Source organism: Lactuca sativa, chromosome 8, assembly GCF_002870075.4.
Source record: "Lactuca sativa cultivar Salinas chromosome 8, Lsat_Salinas_v11, whole genome shotgun sequence".
Classification (NCBI taxonomy): domain Eukaryota; kingdom Viridiplantae; phylum Streptophyta; class Magnoliopsida; order Asterales; family Asteraceae; genus Lactuca; species Lactuca sativa.
Window position 1 is genome coordinate 116468744 of NC_056630.2, and position 20662 is coordinate 116489405.

Here is a 20662-nt window from a genome sequence, read left to right on the forward strand (position 1 = left end):
TGTCGAAACCATTAAGATCGATGGGCAATAATTCCTCGTGAAACTTATTCCCATTAAGGTCGATCAAGACGTTTTTCATATGATGGCTAACAGGTACAAACTTGCCACTAGCTACTTCGACTAATAAAGCATTATCTAGTCTATCAATAGGCAAAGCTAGCTTTCTACCAAACTCATGAGAAATAAAGGAGTAGTTGGCTCCAGAATCAAACAATATATGAGCAGGTAATTCGTTTACGAGAAAGGTACCTGAAGCGACATCAGCTTCATCCTTCGCAGCCTCAAGTGTCATCTGGAAGGCTCTCGCCTTTGGCTTTGGTGGAATGTTGGGCCTAGCTGCCTCCTTCTTCTTCGGACAGTCTTTCAAAATATGCCCCTCTTCATTGCAACCAAAACACATCCTTTTGTTGTTCGGACATTCATTGGCAAAATGTCCAACCTTTCCACACTTGTAGCAGGTCACATCCTCGCTACATTTCCCAAAGTGCTTTTTCTTACACTTGTCACACCACTTTGCTTCGCCTCCTTTTCCTCCAAACTTTTTCGAATCAGATTTCGAAAATTTGCTCTTCTTACTGGAACCAGATGTTCCTTCAAACTTCCTTTTCTCACCAACATCAACCTTGTCGGTGGTTCTCCCCTTGATCATGTTCTCCACAGACTTGGAAGCCCAGATAGCTGCCTCTAGAGTAAGTGCCTGACGTACTGGCACCTCGTACTCCTATGGAAGTCCCTTCGCATACCGATCCACCTTTGTCAGCTCGTCTGGAACGATACGCAAGGCAAACTCCATCTTATCGGTGAAGTTATTGGTGTACTCATCAACTGACATGCTACCTTTCGTCAATGTCAAAAACTTATTCTCCAACTCCAACAGATTTTTAGCCGAGCAGAACTTGCGCTTAAACTGTACCAAGAACTCTGCCCATGACAATTGTAGTGGCTCATTAGGGCTTAAGGTCTTCCCTAGAGTGTTCCACCAACGAACGGCTCCACCTCGGAATTGACGCACGACATAGATAGTTTGCAATTTACCTCTGCAGCCACAAGTCATGAAGGGTAGCTCCATTTCGGAGATCCAATCCATAACCCCAATCGGATCCTCCTTTCCATTGAAGGTCGATGGTTTGCAAGTCAAAAAGTCCTTGTACTTGCATCCCATTCCATCATTCCTTCCTTCATGGTTATCTTGCCTAACTATCGGCAGGTTGGCTTGACCAATAGACCCACTGAAGTTTCCACCTTCCGAGTGCCCTTCATTTAATTCAGGCTCTTCCACACGAATCGACAGTTCTTCACGATTCTGTTGAAGCAACCGTCTAGTTTCATCCATCTGACGATCCAACATCGTCTGAATCATCAATTGCACACCAGCCATGGTTATTCGCTCAGGTGCTGCTGCTACGACAGGTATTGGCTCAATCACTGGTGGTTGATTCCTGTTTTCGTCAGCATTTCCAACTCCACTTCTTGTTCTCACCATTTTGATCTACACACCGAATAAGGTGAAATTAGATCCTCAATCATGATAGATATTCAAATCATCCTTATCACTCCGAAACGTTTACATGCTAGTTCTAATATCGTAGACGTACGCTTAGAATCCTACACACATAAGGTTTCTAGATCCGGTCGGCAACAGACCATAGATCCGAACAATTAATATCATATATGGCAACATATAACATTTAGCACATGAAAGCATTTTAGGCAACTTTCCTAAAATAAACTAGTGCTCGTGTCTAAATCACAACATACACACATCTCAAAACTTCACTTAGCATTCTAAGTTTAAGTCTAGAAATCCTACAAATTCCTAGTTCGCTTAAACTAATGCTCTGATACCAACTATGACATCCCCAAAATCTCGGCCAGAAAAGACCGATTTTCATTTATGCTTTTAAATATTTTCAGAGTAAATCCTTTTGATTTGAAAGAGTTGCAGAATTTGTTCCCAAAAACAAAACATGATAAACATTGTTTACCGAAGCATTCCATAAAAGAAATGTATTTTCATTATAATCAAAACTCGAGGTGTCATGTTCCGATACAGACCAATAAGCATAAACGAATACATTACAAGTCATATAACAAATATAAACATATGCAGACTTGTAAACAAAACAACTTGATGGTTCATCCATCTCATGCCTTCCGCCACTACCTGTAATACAATTTAAAACTGAGTGGGTCAGGCTTGGGAGCCTGGTGAGCATATAGGGTTTTCAACCCACAATAAATATCATATTTAATTTTCACCAACCAACAATAACCCAATTATCCATTCCCGTTATTCTCACTTTAATGTCCCTAAAACAACTAACATAAGGGACCTAGTCTAAGAATATTTCATCGGGGCGACAACACATGCTTCGGAGGTACCTCAGCAATATAAGTCAAATAAGGCAACCATGAGGGGGATGGAGTACAGCGAATGAACACCCAAGTTCATTAACACCTACAGGTGGCGAACCTGCTAATGTTTCCACAAGAATGTCTAGAATAGCCAGTGGTCGTCATCTAAACTCCGCTAGATGACTCAATCAAACAACAACGAGGCCTCTCATCTGTTTATTACACACCAACTGTCTACCCATGTTCTACCCAACATATTAGTAGATAAAAATATACATTTGTATACATAGTTTAAAAACCTGTATAGCATGCTTTAATCAACACATATATCACATAACAGATGAGGCACACACACACATAACACATATCTCATAAAGAAATAAGCAGATCTATAAGATAGAAGAGAGTGACTACACATTCACACATAACACAACCAAATATATACACATAACACGTATTTTTATATAAAATACTTTGTATTATTGTATTAGATGAAAATAACTACACACTCACTTGATCAGAAGATGATCGGACAGCACTACGACTTATAGAAGTAGTAATCCACAGCAGATCTGGAAGATCTCCTCGAAAATCGAACTTCTCGCGGGCAGAGCTTCGACTCGGGAACCGCACTTCTCGGGATCTTCGGGATCTCGAGACTTGCCTCGGGGCTAGAGTATGATACCGGGGCTTCGGGGTATTTCTGGCACGCAAAATGATGCAAAACGGGAGAGAGAAGAGAAGAAATGAACAAAACTCTCGGCTGCCTTCGGATCCCTTATATAGAGGCTGGAGCCTCGGAGTACGCGGGGCGTACTGCAGTACGCAGCGCGTACTGCTTCCGAAATCGTCACTGCATGCGTCATCCGAAGTGTCGACACTATGCTGAGTACGCGGTAGCGTACTCTCGTACGCGGGGCGTACTCCGGATCACACCGGTGACTCGCCTTCGGATAATACCTCCGAATTTTGATTTAAATTTAATTACCAAATGATTAATAAACTTCGGAAATTCATAACTTCTTCATACGAACTCCGTTTTCGACGTTCTTTATATCCACATAAAGGTGAGACCACGCTCTACGACTTTCGTTTAGACTCCGTCGGCTAATTTTGACTTTATTTTTATTATTTATTTTTAATAGGCCGGGACAGAAAAACTTCGTTATAAATTCATAACTTCTTCGTTTGACGCCCGTTCTCGCCTAACTTTTTATCGCTTCGATACCAACAATGAGATCTTCGATTCTCATTTAGATTGCTTCGGCTAAAAACCCCTCGATCTCAAATCGAGTAAAACAGGCTGCTCACCGCTAAGCCGAAACTTCGATAAATCATAACTTCCTCATACGAAGTCAGATTTGGGCGTTCTATATATATTCGGAAACCTCGTTTCAACTACTACAACATTATTCAAAGATATTAAGTTTATTTTACACTTAAATTTTGACGCTTATTTTTATTCTTAATTAATCAAACCACATAATTAAGCAATTAAGCACAAAACACACAATACTCAAATAATACAATCTTATTATTTTAAAACGGGTTACAGAGGTTAACCTAGACTGTTACATTGCTAAAAATGGCAAGCCCGGAAACACAGGCGTTACAATTCTCTCCACCTTAGAATGATTCCGTCCCCGGAATCACACATCAACAAACAAATGCGGATAGCGACTCAAAATGTCACTCTCCGTCTCCCAGGTGAGATTCGGCCCATTCGTGTGTTTCCATCGGACAAGCACTAACCCAACCATTTTGCGTCGCAACTTCTTAGTCTTTCGGTCAACAATTGCCTCTGGTTCTTCAATCAATCTTTTGTTCTCATCAATTCTCAATTCAGAAATTGGAATTATATCGGGAACTTCTCCCGTGAACTTCCTCAAATAACACACATGAAAAGTGTTGTGAATTCCATTCAGCTCTTCGGGTAATTCGAGCTTGTAAGCTTAGTTCCCAACCCTCTGAAGAACTTTAAACGGTCCAATAAACCTTGGACTCAACTTTCCCCTTTTTCCAAATCTTATAAGTCCTTTCCACGGCGAGACTTTAAGCAAAACCGAATCTCCAACCTCAAAAGTTATCGGTCTCCGCTTCTTGTCAGCATAGCTCTTTTGACGATCTTGAGCTGCTAACATTCTTTCCCTAATTATTTTCAACTTTTCAACAGTTTGATGAACCATCTCCGGTCCCATAAACTGCTTTTCCCCAGCCTCAAGCCAACAAGACGGCGTACGACACTTCTGTCCATACAAAGCTTGAAAAGGTGTCATCTTAATGCTCGAGTGAAAACTATTATTATAGGAAAATTCTACCAACGGTAAATGTTCATCCCAATTACCTAGGAATTCCAAGGTACATGATCTCAGCATATCTTCAAGTGTTTGTATTGTTCTTTCACTCTGACCATCAGTCTGCGGATGGTAAGCTGTGCTTAAACATAACTTGGTACCCATTTCCTCTTGTAGACTTTTCCAAAACCTTGAGGTGAAATGGCTATCACGATCCGATACAATCGTTAACGGAACACCGTGAAGCCTCACAATTTCCTTCACGTAAGAATTCGCAAGCTTCTCCATAGACCATTTCTCCCTGGCCGCTATGAAATGCGCACTCTTAGTGAATCAATCAACGACCACCCAAATCATGTCGTGACCATTCTTTGTTCTGGGCTGTTTAGTGACAAAATCCATAGCAATGTCTTCCCACTTACCCATAGGCACAGGCAATGGTTCTAAACTCCCGTAAGGTTTCTGATGTTGTGTCTTGACTCTCGCACAAGTCACACACTCGGCCACATACTTTGCAACATCAAGCTTCATCGTCGGCCACCAGTAGTAGGGTTTCAGGTCCCTATACATTTTAGTGCTACCCGAATGAATTGAGTACATGGTTTTGTGAGCTTCTTCCATCAGAAGATCCCTAATTCCTCCTGACTTGGGTACCCAAATACGATCTTGGAATAGCTTCAGTCCATGACCGTTAGTACCAAACACCAACGTTTTACCCAAACGTTCCTCCTTTCGGTCATTTCTCTCAGAAGCTTCCTCTTGAGCTTTCTTTATACTTTCCACAATAGTCGAGACAACTTCAATTCTCAACGCTCTTGGCCTCTTCCTTTCAAGATTGACCTTCCGACTGAGAGCATCAGCAACAACATTAGCTTTACCGGGGTGGTAAAGTATCTCACAGTCGTAGTCTTTAAGTAAATCTAGTCAGCGTCGTTGCCTCATATTCAATTCTTTCTGATTAAAGAGGTATTGGAGACTCTTATGATCAGTGAAAAGTTTGCACTTCGTGCCATAGAGGTAATGCCTCCATATTTTCAGAGCGAAAACTACCGCTGCCAACTCCAAATCATGAGTCGGGTAATTCTTTTCATGCTCTTTCAGCTGTCGAGACGCATATGCTATCACCTTTTCTCTTTGGGTCAAAACACAACCCAATCCAACACCAGACGCATCGCTATAAACAGCGAAGTCTTCAACTCCATCGGGTAGAGAAAGTATCGGTGCCTCGCATAGCTTCTTCTTTAACTTCTCGAATGCTTCTTTATGTTTCTCACTCCAAGCATAAGTAGCTCCTTTGTGGGTCAAAGCTGTCAATGGAGTAGCAATCGAAGAAAAGCCTTGGATAAACCTGCGGTAATATCCGGCTAATCCCAAAAAGCTTCGAATCTCCGTGGGACTTTTCGGTTGTTCCCACTTCGTCACAGCTTCGATCTTCGCTGGATCAACCATTATCCCTTCTTGGTTGACCCCGTGACCCAAGAATTGGACCTCACGAATCCAAAAATCACATTTGGAGAACTTTGCATAAAGCTTCTCCTCCTTCAAAACTTCTAACACTTCTCGCAAGTGTCTGCCATGCTCCTCCTGGCTTTTCGAGTATATCAGAATGTCGTCTATGAACACTATCACGGATTTATCAAGGAAAGGATTACAAACCCTATTCATCAAATCCATGAACGCTGCTGGAGCATTGGTTAGTCCAAACGACATAACCAAGAACTCGTAGTGTCCATATCTAGTTCTGAATGCAGTCTTCTCGATATGTTGCTCTCTTACTTTCAGCTGATGATATCCTGACCTAAGATCGATCTTCGAGAAATAGCTCGAACCTTGCAATTGATCAAACAGGTCATCAATCCTCGGCAACGGATATCTATTCTTTATTGTTTCCTTGTTCAGCTCTCTGTAATCGATGCACATTCTCATACTTCCATCTTTCTTCTTCACAAATAACACCGGAGCTCCCCAGGGAGATGAACTAGGTCTAATGAAACCTTTGTCCAACAACTCCTGAAGTTGCATCATCAGCTCCTTCATCTCCGTCGGTGCTAATCGATAAGGTGCTTTTGCTATTGGCGTGGTTCCTGGTAACAAGTCTATTCTAAACTCCACTTGTCTATCAGGTGGTAATCCAGGAAGATCCTCGGGGAACACTTCCGGATAATCACACACCACTGGAATGCTCTGCATCACCTTCTTTTCTTTCTTAGCATCAATCACAAATGCTAAATATGATGTACATCCCTTAGTCAAACACTTTTTGGCTTTCATTAGAGAAATGATCCCATAATTCACTCGCCGTTTGTCCCCATACACCATAAGCGAATCTTTTCCAGGCGGGTTTACTTTAACTATCTTCTTCTTGCACAAAATTTCGGCATCATTGGCGCTAAGCCAATCCATTCCCAACACGATGTCGAAACCATTAAGATCGATGGGCAATAATTCCTCGTGAAACTTATTCCCATTAAGGTCGATCAAGACGTTTTTCATATGATGGCTAACAGGTACAAACTTGCCACTAGCTACTTCGACTAATAAAGCATTATCTAGTCTATCAATAGGCAAAGCTAGCTTTCTACCAAACTCATGAGAAATAAAGGAGTAGTTGGCTCCAGAATCAAACAATATATGAGCAGGTAATTCGTTTACGAGAAAGGTACCTGAAGCGACATCAGCTTCATCCTTCGCAGCCTCAAGTGTCATCTGGAAGGCTCTCGCCTTTGGCTTTGGTGGAATGTTGGGCCTAGCTGCCTCCTTCTTCTTCGGACAGTCTTTCAAAATATGCCCCTCTTCATTGCAACCAAAACACATCCTTTTGTTGTTCGGACATTCATTGGCAAAATGTCCAACCTTTCCACACTTGTAGCAGGTCACATCCTCGCTACATTTCCCAAAGTGCTTTTTCTTACACTTGTCACACCACTTTGCTTCGCCTCCTTTTCCTCCAAACTTTTTCGAATCAGATTTCGAAAATTTGCTCTTCTTACTGGAACCAGATGTTCCTTCAAACTTCCTTTTCTCACCAACATCAACCTTGTCGGTGGTTCTCCCCTTGATCATGTTCTCCACAGACTTGGAAGCCCAGATAGCTGCCTCTAGAGTAAGTGCCTGACGTACTGGCACCTCGTACTCCTATGGAAGTCCCTTCGCATACCGATCCACCTTTGTCAGCTCGTCTGGAACGATACGCAAGGCAAACTCCATCTTATCGGTGAAGTTATTGGTGTACTCATCAACTGACATGCTACCTTTCGTCAATGTCAAAAACTTATTCTCCAACTCCAACAGATTTTTAGCCGAGCAGAACTTGCGCTTAAACTGTACCAAGAACTCTGCCCATGACAATTGTAGTGGCTCATTAGGGCTTAAGGTCTTCCCTAGAGTGTTCCACCAACGAACGGCTCCACCTCGGAATTGACGCACGACATAGATAGTTTGCAATTTACCTCTGCAGCCACAAGTCATGAAGGGTAGCTCCATTTCGGAGATCCAATCCATAACCCCAATCGGATCCTCCTTTCCATTGAAGGTCGATGGTTTGCAAGTCAAAAAGTCCTTGTACTTGCATCCCATTCCATCATTCCTTCCTTCATGGTTATCTTGCCTAACTATCGGCAGGTTGGCTTGACCAATAGACCCACTGAAGTTTCCACCTTCCGAGTGCCCTTCATTTAATTCAGGCTCTTCCACACGAATCGACAGTTCTTCACGATTCTGTTGAAGCAACCGTCTAGTTTCATCCATCTGACGATCCAACATCGTCTGAATCATCAATTGCACACCAGCCATGGTTATTCGCTCAGGTGCTGCTGCTACGACAGGTATTGGCTCAATCACTGGTGGTTGATTCCTGTTTTCGTCAGCATTTCCAACTCCACTTCTTGTTCTCACCATTTTGATCTACACACCGAATAAGGTGAAATTAGATCCTCAATCATGATAGATATTCAAATCATCCTTATCACTCCGAAACGTTTACATGCTAGTTCTAATATCGTAGACGTACGCTTAGAATCCTACACACATAAGGTTTCTAGATCCGGTCGGCAACAGACCATAGATCCGAACAATTAATATCATATATGGCAACATATAACATTTAGCACATGAAAGCATTTTAGGCAACTTTCCTAAAATAAACTAGTGCTCGTGTCTAAATCACAACATACACACATCTCAAAACTTCACTTAGCATTCTAAGTTTAAGTCTAGAAATCCTACAAATTCCTAGTTCGCTTAAACTAATGCTCTGATACCAACTATGACATCCCCAAAATCTCGGCCAGAAAAGACCGATTTTCATTTATGCTTTTAAATATTTTCAGAGTAAATTCTTTTGATTTGAAAGAGTTGCAGAATTTGTTCCCAAAAACAAAACATGATAAACATTGTTTACCGAAGCATTCCATAAAAGAAATGTATTTTCATTATAATCAAAACTCGAGGTGTCATGTTCCGATACAGACCAATAAGCATAAACGAATACATTACAAGTCATATAACAAATATAAACATATGCAGACTTGTAAACAAAACAACTTGATGGTTCATCCATCTCATGCCCTTCCGCCACTACCTGTAATACAATTTAAAACTGAGTGGGTCAGGCTTGGGAGCCTGGTGAGCATATAGGGTTTTCAACCCACAATAAATATCATATTTAATTTTCACCAACCAACAATAACCCAATTACCCATTCCCGTTATTCTCACTTTAATGTCCCTAAAACAACTAACATAAGGGACCTAGTCTAAGAATATTTCATCGGGGCGACAACACATGCTTCGGAGGTACCTCAGCAATATAAGTCAAATAAGGCAACCATGAGGGGGATGGAGTACAGCGAATGAACACCCAAGTTCATTAACACCTACAGGTGGCGAACCTGCTAATGTTTCCACAAGAATGTCTAGAATAGCCAGTGGTCGTCATCTAAACTCCGCTAGATGACTCAATCAAACAACAACGAGGCCTCTCATCTGTTTATTACACACCAACTGTCTACCCATGTTCTACCCAACATATTAGTAGATAAAAATATACATTTGTATACATAGTTTAAAAACCTGTATAGCATGCTTTAATCAACACATATATCACATAACAGATGAGGCACACACACACATAACACATATCTCATAAAGAAATAAGCAGATCTATAAGATAGAAGAGAGTGACTACACATTCACACATAACACAACCAAATATATACACATAACACGTATTTTTATATAAAATACTTCGTATTATTGTATTAGATGAAAATAACTACACACTCACTTGATCAGAAGATGATCGGACAGCACTACGACTTATAGAAGTAGTAATCCACAGCAGATCTGGAAGATCTCCTCGAAAATCGAACTTCTCGCGGGCAGAGCTTCGACTCGGGAACCGCACTTCTCGGGATCTTCGGGATCTCGAGACTTGCCTCGGGGCTAGAGTATGATACCGGGGCTTCGGGGTATTTCTGGCACGCAAAATGATGCAAAACGGGAGAGAGAAGAGAAGAAATGAACAAAACTCTCGGCTGCCTTCGGATCCCTTATATAGAGGCTGGAGCCTCGGAGTACGCGGGGCGTACTGCAGTACGCAACGCGTACTGCTTCCGAAATCGTCACTGCATGCGTCATCCGAAGTGTCGACACTATGCTGAGTACGCGGTAGCGTACTCTCGTACGCGGGGCGTACTCCGGATCACACCGGTGACTCGCCTTCGGATAATACCTCCGAATTTTGATTTAAATTTAATTACCAAATGATTAATAAACTTCGGAAATTCATAACTTCTTCATACGAACTCCGTTTTCGACGTTCTTTATATCCACAGAAAGGTGAGACCACGCTCTACGACTTTCGTTTAGACTCCGTTGGCTAATTTTGACTTTATTTTTATTATTTATTTTTAATAGGCCGCGACAGAAAAACTTCGTTATAAATTCATAACTTCTTCGTTTGACGTCCGTTCTCGCCTAACTTTTTATCGCTTCGATACCAACAATGAGATCTTCGATTCTCATTTAGATTGCTTCGGCTAAAAACCCCTCGATCTCAAATCGAGTAAAACAGGCTGCTCACCGCTAAGCCGAAACTTCGATAAATCATAACTTCCTCATACGAAGTCAGATTTGGGCGTTCTATATATATTCGGAAACCTCGTTTCAACTACTACAACATTATTCAAAGATATTAAGTTTATTTTACACTTAAATTTTGACGCTTATTTTTATTCTTAATTAATCAAACCACATAATTAAGCAATTAAGCACAAAACACACAATACTCAAATAATACAATCTTATTATTTCAAAACGGGTTACAGAGGTTAACCTAGACTGTTACATTGCTAAAAATGGCAAGCCCGGAAACACAGGCGTTACATCCCCCCCCCCCCACATTAAATGTTGAAGTTCCGCCCCTGCCTATCGTTGAATTTTTAGAGAGAGAAAGAGAAGCCACTTAGACCAATTCCTATCAACCACTAAAACACAATTATAAAGGTCAATAAAGTGGTGTTTTCGTTCCAATCAACCTTTAAAAACATCATTTTAATGTTTGGGATAACTTCACACACCAAATATGAAGACCAAACGACCTGGCCTCTAAAAATCACAACTTTAGTGATTGGTTGGAATGCAAACACTTAACAAATCACCAATTTAGTGATTTATGGTTGGAGTTGCTCTTACCTCGTTTGAAATAATTACATCGACTTGTTCAAATGGATATGAGTCTAGATCTAGATCTGCTTCTCTGTCTCTCTCTCTTAACACTCTCAATCAAATTTGTTTTTACATATTCTATTTCCCGATGAAACAAACAACATGAGATCTCAACTTAACGCATCAAAAAAAATGATGTTTCATCCAAATATTCGGCGACCTGTTCCTCTCCGGTGGCTTCCTCCTCACACTAATCTTTCCTCCCGGATGAAACCTTGTGCTCAAATCCATGTTTCAGCAGCAATACAATTTCGAGTAAGCAGAAAATGACGAAGCTGCTGACTCAAACACTCCATAAATTTCTTTACCTCAATGGTCTTGTACAACTTCTTGACTTCCTTTGCACCTCCGACATACCAACAGTCGATTAAAACCCTAGGTCACACCTCCATTCCATGTTGTCTTCACTATATGTAGATGCTTTGTTATTCGATTTGAGTTGTCTGATCTCCAAGGAAGCCTTCTGTTATCTTTTTATAAAATTAATTCAGTTTACTTACTAGTTACCTCTGTTTGTCTCTGATCGTATAAACAATCTATAGTTTATTACCTCTAATGTTGCAACGGTAGGTGGCCGAAGAAACGGGATCTGGAACCAATTTGAGAGTGAAGGTCGGAGATGAAAGGTCTTTGTCGGTGAGCTATTGTCGGAGGTCGGAGGACTCTAATTCTAAATTGGGAAACGAGATCTTGTAACAGATGAAACGAGATCTGAAAACACGATCTTATGGCCAGTAAAATGAGATCCGGTGACAATTTAAGAATTGAAGAGGAGGGGCGGAGAATGTGGTTTCCAACGGTTGAAGGGAGAGGGAGGCGGCGTGTGACATCCCCAAAATCTCAGCCAGAAAAGACCGATTTCATTTATGCTTTTTAAACATTTTCAGAGTAAATCCTTTTGATTTTAAAAGAGATGCGGAATTTGTCCTCAAAAACAAAACATGATAAAATAGATTTTTATCAAAACATTTCATAAAGAAATATAATTTCATTTCATAATCAAAAGTCGGGATTTCATGTTCCGATACACACCATAAAGCATAAACGATAACATTACAAGTCGTTTAACAAATAAATACAGACTTGTAAACAAAACAACTTGATGATTCATCCATCATAAGCTCTTGCGCCACTTCCTGTAATACAAATAAACTGAGTGGGTCAGGCATGGAGGCCTGGTGAGCATATAGGGTTTTCAACTCATAATAAATAATTATATTTAATTTCAACAATCAACAATAACCCGATTACCCATTCCCGTTATCCTCACTTTATGTCCCTAAAAACAACATCTATTATAAGGAACCTAATTTAGGATTTTCATCGGGACGGACATTACGGCAGAGGGGCTTCCTCAACAATAAGTGTCCTAAAGGCAACCATGTGGGGGATAGAGTACACCGGTGAACACATCGTTCACAACACCTACAGGTTATGAGCATGCTAGCGTTCCACAGGACTGTCTAGAATAGTCTGTGGTCGTCATCCATACTCTGCTGAATGATTAGAATAACACCAACAACGAGGCTTTTCATCAATTTATTTCATTGCACACCAACTGTCTACCCATGTTCTACCCAACATATTAGTAGATAAAAATATACATGTTTTATACAAAATTTTTAAAAGAAAAACTGTATAGCATGCTCTTTCAATACTCCATTCAAATAGCAAGTAATACGTAAACACACAACAAGAAATTTCAAGGAGAGTCATATAAGTCTATGTGTTAGAAGGTAATAATAATACCAGGGCCGGTCCATAATTTTTTAATACCCTGGGCGAAAAAACTAAATAATGCCCCAATTCATATTAAATCCATAAACTTTATAAATTTATAACACAAAAACGCAACTGGTGTTTATTCAAACAAAATTTTATCCATATAACTAAAACATGCAAACTTCACTATAGCGATGTCTTAGTAAAACTTTAAACTATTATGTAGGAAAAAAATTAATACATTAAACTATGACAAACACACTACCCCAATTGTTATTACCTTAATTGTCAATATAATATCAAAATCAGAAAACAAAAAAACTCTAAAATCTTCATTCGTTTGTAATATAATCTCAAAATTGAAACAAATATTTTTTAAATTCATTGTCAAATTGAGAACAGGGAATTTTAACAGCAACATCAAAACATTTTAAAAATTGGCGCAGCACACAATAAAGACAATCAACCTCAAAGGGCCATCAACTCCAAGGGCATAATTGTCAACCCAAGCTCTTCAATATGCTTTGAAACCAAAGTTGAGAGGATTTCAGTTTGACAATTAATATACACCTCTGGAACATCAAAGGCAGAACCGTCTAGATTGAAAAAATTTAATGAACACCGTAAAAAGTAAGTCAGGCAAACATGACCGCACAGCAAATTCCAAAGCCAAAAACCAACTAAAAACTGGAACACATAACACCTTTGGTAAAATTCCAAAGCCAAAAACATAACAAGGAAGAAACATCTAGAAAGACTTAGCAACAAATTGAAAACCGGGCTATTAGAGGCATATTAGGGGCATGATATCGGCAGTCGCAAAAAATGGAAGAAGAAACGGTATCCAAAAAAAGTTCTTCGTGTGTCCTTGACATAATTCGAGAGATAATGGATGAGAGTTTAAGGAAACCGAGAGAGAAGAGAGGAGAGTTATAGAAATTATGATTGTAGAGGGTATCGATTGAGTATCTGAATAATAGCCTCTTGACCAATCGGTGATTATAAAACCAATTGACTCTTCGACCTTCTACATCTTAACGTTTCGTCATTCTAGGCGACGATTAGGAAAACGGAACCATATGGAAACGAAAGGAGATCGAAACGAAACGAATAAGCGACACCCTTAACTCAGTTGGGCCAAATCCCTACAAAATTGAGATGATGGACTAAATTTATGCCCCTTTTCTGTTTGATGCCCTGGGCCTCCGCCCAACTCGCCCAGGTATTGGGCCGGCTCTGAATAATACCCTCACACAACCCGTATTCTTAAATACATTCAACGATTACTTGTATAATATCGTGTATTGAAAGGGACTATACACTCACTTGATCAAAAGATGATCGGGTAGCACTACGGCTTGTAGAAATAGTGTTTCTCCGTAGATCTGGAAGATCTTCACAAAAAACCGGGCTCCTCGCGGGCAGAGCTTCGGCTCGGAAATCCCACTTTTCGGGATCCTCGGGGCTTCGGAACTTGCTTCGGGGCTCGGGAATGATACCGGGGCTTCGGGATATGATTGGCACGCAAAACGATGCAAAACTTAGAGAGAAAGTAAGAAAAATCGCAAGGAAAATGGTTGATCTCGAGTTCTATTTATAGGCTGTTGGTTCTGGGATTACGTTGGGCGTAATTTTTAATTACGTTGTGCGTACTCAGTACGCTGGGCGTAATTTTGTTTATGCTGGGCGTACGCTTTGGATAAGCTTTGGTATGTGTGCCACGATCTTCAAAAATTTGTAACTTTCGCATACGAGCTTCGTTTTCGACGTTCTTTATATCCACGTGTAGGTGAGATTATGCTCTACAACTTTCGTTTAGACTCCGTCGGCTAATTTTGAGTTTATTTTTTATTATTTATTTTTAGTAGGCCGGGACAGAAAAACTTCGTTAGAAATTCATAACTTCTTCGTCTGACGTCCGTTTTCGTCTGTCTTTTCGCCAATGCACTACTATCAACGAGATCTTCGATTCTCGTTTAAAAAGTTTCAACTAAAACTCGCTCGATCTTAATTCGAACTTTTGGGCTGTCTACTGCTAAGTTGAAACTTCGAAAAATCATAACTTACTCATATGAAGTCAGATTTAGGCGTTCTTTTTATGCACGCTCTCGGTTCAATATTATCTACGTCTTTCGTGTTGATCACTAAGGCTAAATATCACTCCTTCGTAAATTCACTATTTACGTCACGTTGTGCCACATCGGTTTTGTCGCGAAACTTCGACAGGTCATAACTTCTTCGTTATAACTCGGATTTCAGCATTCTTAATATTTTCGGAAACCTCGCCTCAACCACTACATCTTCGTGCAAAGATACCGGGCATATCCCACACTTTATTTTGACGCTTATTCTATTCTTAATTCCTCAAATTATAATAATTAAGAAAATAAACACATAATTCATAAAATAATACATTTTTATTATTTCAAATTTTGGTTACAAAGGTTAACCTAGACTATTACATTGCTAAAAATGGCAAGCCCAAACACACGGGCGTTACACAGCGAACAAGCAAATTCGTAGGGATTGAAGAGGTTGTCAGACGACGGTTTCGACGACATTACGGTGGTTCCCATTACGGTCTTGGTCCAGACTCCAGACTTACCTATGAGAGAGAGATCTAGAGAGAGAAAGGGATACAAAAAAGTTTGATATACTGATATGATTATTAAACAATAATATATTTAAATTTTAATAATGAAATCATTTGTTTAATTAATCTTAAATTTAAAAACTAATGGTTTAGATTTGTTCTCAAATATTCTCAAAAGTAAAAAATGTTCCTATTTGAACACACGTCTCTCTCCCCCTTTGTCTTTCTTTCTCTCTCTCTCTTATATATATATATATATATATATATATATATATATATATATATATATATATATATATATATATATATAAGTTACAAAAAAAAATAAATAAATAAATAAATAACTATGATCTACGGTTGATCGTGATTTTGAGCTCCTGTTTGTCCGTTCACATCGCTACTTTTACCAGAATCATCAAGTAAGGGTGAAGGTGATGATCCGAAAGTTTGTGGCACTCCATTCATCATTTCTTCACCGATTTTATGCATCCAATTGGAATTCTCATTTACTCCACCGGCTGTAGCATGCCATAAAACGAATTATTATGATTAACTAACAATCAAAACTACTAGCATAAATCGTAAAAAATATGGATGAAGAAATGATGAACGAGGGATGTGGCCAAATATATATATATAAATATTATTAATACTATATATAAGCAACGCTAACCTGTAGCAGCTGTCTTATTAGTGTCTTTGACTGCTTTTCTTTTCTTACGCAAAATAACGAACACACCAACAGCAATCCAGATGAGAAAGAATGTCGGGATTGAAGTGCCGAGTACTGCTGGTAACGAGCTGCTTTTCTTCTTCTTCTTGCTGCGAGATATGGAGGTGCTCCCCGGAGATGAACTCACAGTCCCCGGAGATGAATTGACAGTCCCCGGAGAAGTCGAACATGACTTACCAGATGTACACACTGAAGGATTTCCGGTGACACTGTTCATAATCCGGAAAAATTGAAGATGAAAGTTTATTTACAGTGCATGCATGTAAAATAAGAGAATTAACAGATGATAAGTTAATTAAAAGAATTATCCAACTTACGTCAATTTCAATTTGTTGTTATCTGATAATGAAGTGGGTATGGGTCCACTAAACTCATTATTTGCCAAATTCCTATAAATAAAAGTTAACATAATTTTCTTATAAGTCATTTCCTTAGATTTATAATAATAAAAGATATAATTACCGATCAGTAAAGTAATCGATTATAAATAATAAAATATACTTACAATTGTTGGAGATTAGTCATGGTGCCAAGAAATCTAGGAATTTCTCCATCCAATGTATTATTGTGCAAGTCACTGCAAACCAGAGAAGACAAATATTTTAAAAAATGCTTAAATTAAAGTCAAATCAATATAAATGGTTAGATTAGGTCGGGTTTCAAATGTTGGTTAAAAGCTAACAAAATCTGATTGTTAGACTCACATTATCTCGAGCGCGTCCATGGAACTAATGTCCGGAAGTTCACCCGAAAGCTCGTAGCCATTAAGATACCTATAAAATTTAAAATGTTCATTTGATTCAGTCAAATGTGACAGAAATAAATCCGTCTCAAACATAGCAAGGCATATCTCTGAAAATAGTATCCCTCTCGCAAATAAACCCTTTTAGAAGCGTATGTGATTATCTTTTTTTTTTATTATTGTAATACAAAACCAGTCAAAATTGAGAACATTTACAACGAGGTTATGCGAGGTGGCGTCTCATTACTGCACTTTAGCCAGTCCCACGAATACGGTGCTGGAAGACACGGGTCGCCGCTCCATTCTCCCAACACATCAAATGTGGTTTGTAACAAAGCTAAAGCCGCAACTGTTTTTCGTTTAAAACGAATCAAATAAAAAATAATCATAAATAAACTTTATCTTAACAAATCCAAAAAGAAAATTTTCGGAAATACTACCGACCATCATTGCTGTCTGTTCCTTCGGTTAAAACTTCACTAATATTAAACGTCTCGATGGCGTTTATGATAGGTGGGAGGTCAGAATTAGTAGTAGCAATTAAAGAAATGTCTGTGATGGAATCCACTGTGTAATTATAAAGGTAGCGTACAATCATGGTCCTGTAGGGTGGTGAAATTGGATCTGATATTGAACTACTTGAGGAAGATGTCGTCTCGTAAAACCTAAATGACCTCATTTGACCAGTGAGGTTGAGATTGCTAACTTCTGAGAAGTACATTGTCATAGACACGGGAGTATTCAAAGGGGAAATTGTGCCCAAATACAAACTATCGGACGTGCTGTTTACTGTAATTGCGTTTTCAAATATTCCCGATGGGGGGTCATTGGCTCCGGTGGGGTCAATAAGAATTGCGTCGTTTGTGACTGTCTTTGCCTTGGTTCCACCAAGGGCGGGTCTCCATATTCGGTCATAAGGATCTTGTGGGAATCTGAAATATAAACGTTGTTAAAAGTCAAAAGTTTTCACAATTGGAGATGACATATATTGTTTTTATGGACATTTTAAATTTAATTACCTTTTTTAATTTGAAAAGTTAACTACTGCAAATCGTACCTTATGATTCCACTTGCACCATAAGAAAACCTGTTAATCAAGAACAAAGCACGATCTACATCAACTTCGCTATAAACATCTGAGTTGACACTGCGAACTTCAAGAGCCGACATAAATGGGAATTGACCGGACTTTGTTTGAGCCACGCACACACTAACGGTGTCTCCTTTTGTAACATAAGTGGCTTCGTACATTTGTAGCCCACTATTCGTAGTCTCGACAGTTGTCCAAAAGTTGCCATCAAAGTGGAGATCAAAAGTTGGTGGACTTGACAATCGGTCATAGTTTCCATAATTGAAACTTGCCCGAACTAGCACTTTTTCGCCTTTTGTAACAGGGGTGGAATAACAGTTCTTTTTTCGGGTAGTGAAAACTCTAAGAGAGTCTAACACGGTAGATATCGAGTTACTTGATTGAACCACTCGAGCAAACCCATTTGAGATTAAAGTTGCATCTGGCATCCAAACCATTAAGTTACTATCGGTGTAGATCACCGATTCCCCACAATTTACGCTCCAAAACACTAAAATCACATTCAGAAAAAACAGATCAATGTTAAAAGGTAAATATGAAGCCAGATTTTAAACCTCAAGTGGTGCATGTGTGATTTTTTAATTATATATCAATGAATGAATCAAATGTTAAACAATAAATTCTGGTGAGGATTACCTTGACCGGAAACTGAAAGTGCAAGTTGAGATAGGAGAAGAACCGAAAACAAAATGAAATGTGTAGCCATGATAATGACTTATGAGATTTGAAGCTTGATTTGTGAGGTTTATATACTGGAACTCATTTGTTGACTTAATTTAACAAGGAAGACTTTGGACTTGGAGGGCCTTTATATTGGTTTTATGCATGCATGTGTGGTATTCTCTTAGATGAGAACTAGTAAAAAAATAAGCTATATATATAGTTTATAACAATTAAAGAATATTCGTATGTCTATTTTTGAATAACTTGATTAAAGGAGAACCTCATATTTGCTTAATTATTATCGTTTTGTATGTGGTATTCGCTGTTAAACTTAAATGACAAGTGAGGTTGTTCCTTAATGATATTGATATTTCTTTCAAAGATATTGTATCTATGAAAATCTAATTGTTTATTGGCTGTAAGTTCTAGTAAATCAATGATGTTGACTTTAGTGTCATCGTTAACGTTTACTTTGATGAGTCAACTATCGGAAAAATACGCTTTTGCCAGGCGACTCTTTGACAAAAATGAAAAAGGATGAACTGAATATATATGAAAAAAAAATTATTTGAAACAATTATTTTCAAAAGATTTAAAAAGCTATTTAATCTACTATAATCTTATTGAGGGTTACTGCCAAGTTAATGTTAAAAATAAAAATTAATTAAATAAAATAAAATAAAAAAGAAGAAGAAACCCACACAGATGATAAATTTAAAGTGTCGACTTTTAGAAATTAATTGAACATTATACTTTGTATAGAAAAACTGATTGGAGATATGAAGGAAGAGTAAAGTAATCAATTCTAATATATTGTAGAGTTTTGTCGAGGTCCAAGGAAGCCTTCCGTTTTACAACATACAAAGCCCTTAATAAAGTAATTCTAGTATATCCATGTTGGTTCTTTTTTTGTTTTTTTTCTATTTTGAAGTGGGCTTTATTGTTAGGCCCGTATTTTTATTCTTGATGTTGATAAATGTTCGATCTTTTTTTTTCTCTTGTTTGAAGTGGGTTGGGAGTTGGACACATTTTGAATTCTAATCTAAAAAAGTATGAATTGTTATTGTTGATGTTCGTAAATGCTCTTTCATATTTTTTTTTCTCTTGTTTGAAGTGGTCTTTACTATATATTGAAAAAGGTTACCTTGGGAGCATATTAATGATATTAGGAATACTAATCAGAAAAGCATGATTTTTTTTTTGAACGGCAAATAATGATATATATTAAAAAGCATGGATAAATAAAAGCATTTTATTATCAACACATCATATATAAAAACAGATTGGAGGTAAGGTAAAGCCCATCAATATGATGTCGACTAAACACAACCACACAATTGTTTCAACATCAAAAACAAATGAAATCAAAAGTTTGGATGGTAGATATATGGGTTCAAGTGCGGAGCCAGGATTTAAGAATAAAAGGGCTTACATAGTAATAAAACAATAACAAATTATTGGTTACTAAAATTGTTTAAGATTGAAAATTGTTCTTCGGGATAACGAATCAAAAATCAAATTTTACATGTCCTAAATTTGTCAACAAAAATTGGTTCATCGATATTTATTATGAACATTTTGTTTTCGTTTGAAAAAGAATCGAACATCTTCTTTCCGTGTTTATTATACCCTATGATTTTAAAAACCAAATTATCAATCATAATTAAATTACTAATTATAAATTACAAGAATTAAATATGTTATAAGATTTAGAGTTTACCTATTATTAGATGGAGAATGGAATT

At 38.4% G+C, this 20662-nt stretch overlaps 1 protein-coding gene across 1 annotated transcript; it reads right to left on the reverse strand.

Moving 5' to 3' along the window:
- Positions 1–16016: 16016 nt before the first annotated feature.
- LOC111909428 (putative leucine-rich repeat receptor-like serine/threonine-protein kinase At2g19230) lies at positions 16017–19104 on the reverse strand. Its single transcript, XM_023905245.3, has 9 exons — positions 18891–19104; positions 18222–18744; positions 17609–18096; positions 17381–17513; positions 17127–17195; positions 16928–16999; positions 16740–16811; positions 16363–16631; positions 16017–16207 (listed from the first exon to the last, which is right to left on the reverse strand). Exons 1-9 carry the CDS (start codon positions 18958–18960, stop codon positions 16041–16043), a joined length of 1863 nt encoding a protein of 620 aa, XP_023761013.1. The 5' UTR covers positions 18961–19104; the 3' UTR covers positions 16017–16040.
- Between the last annotated feature and the right edge of the window lie 1558 nt (positions 19105–20662).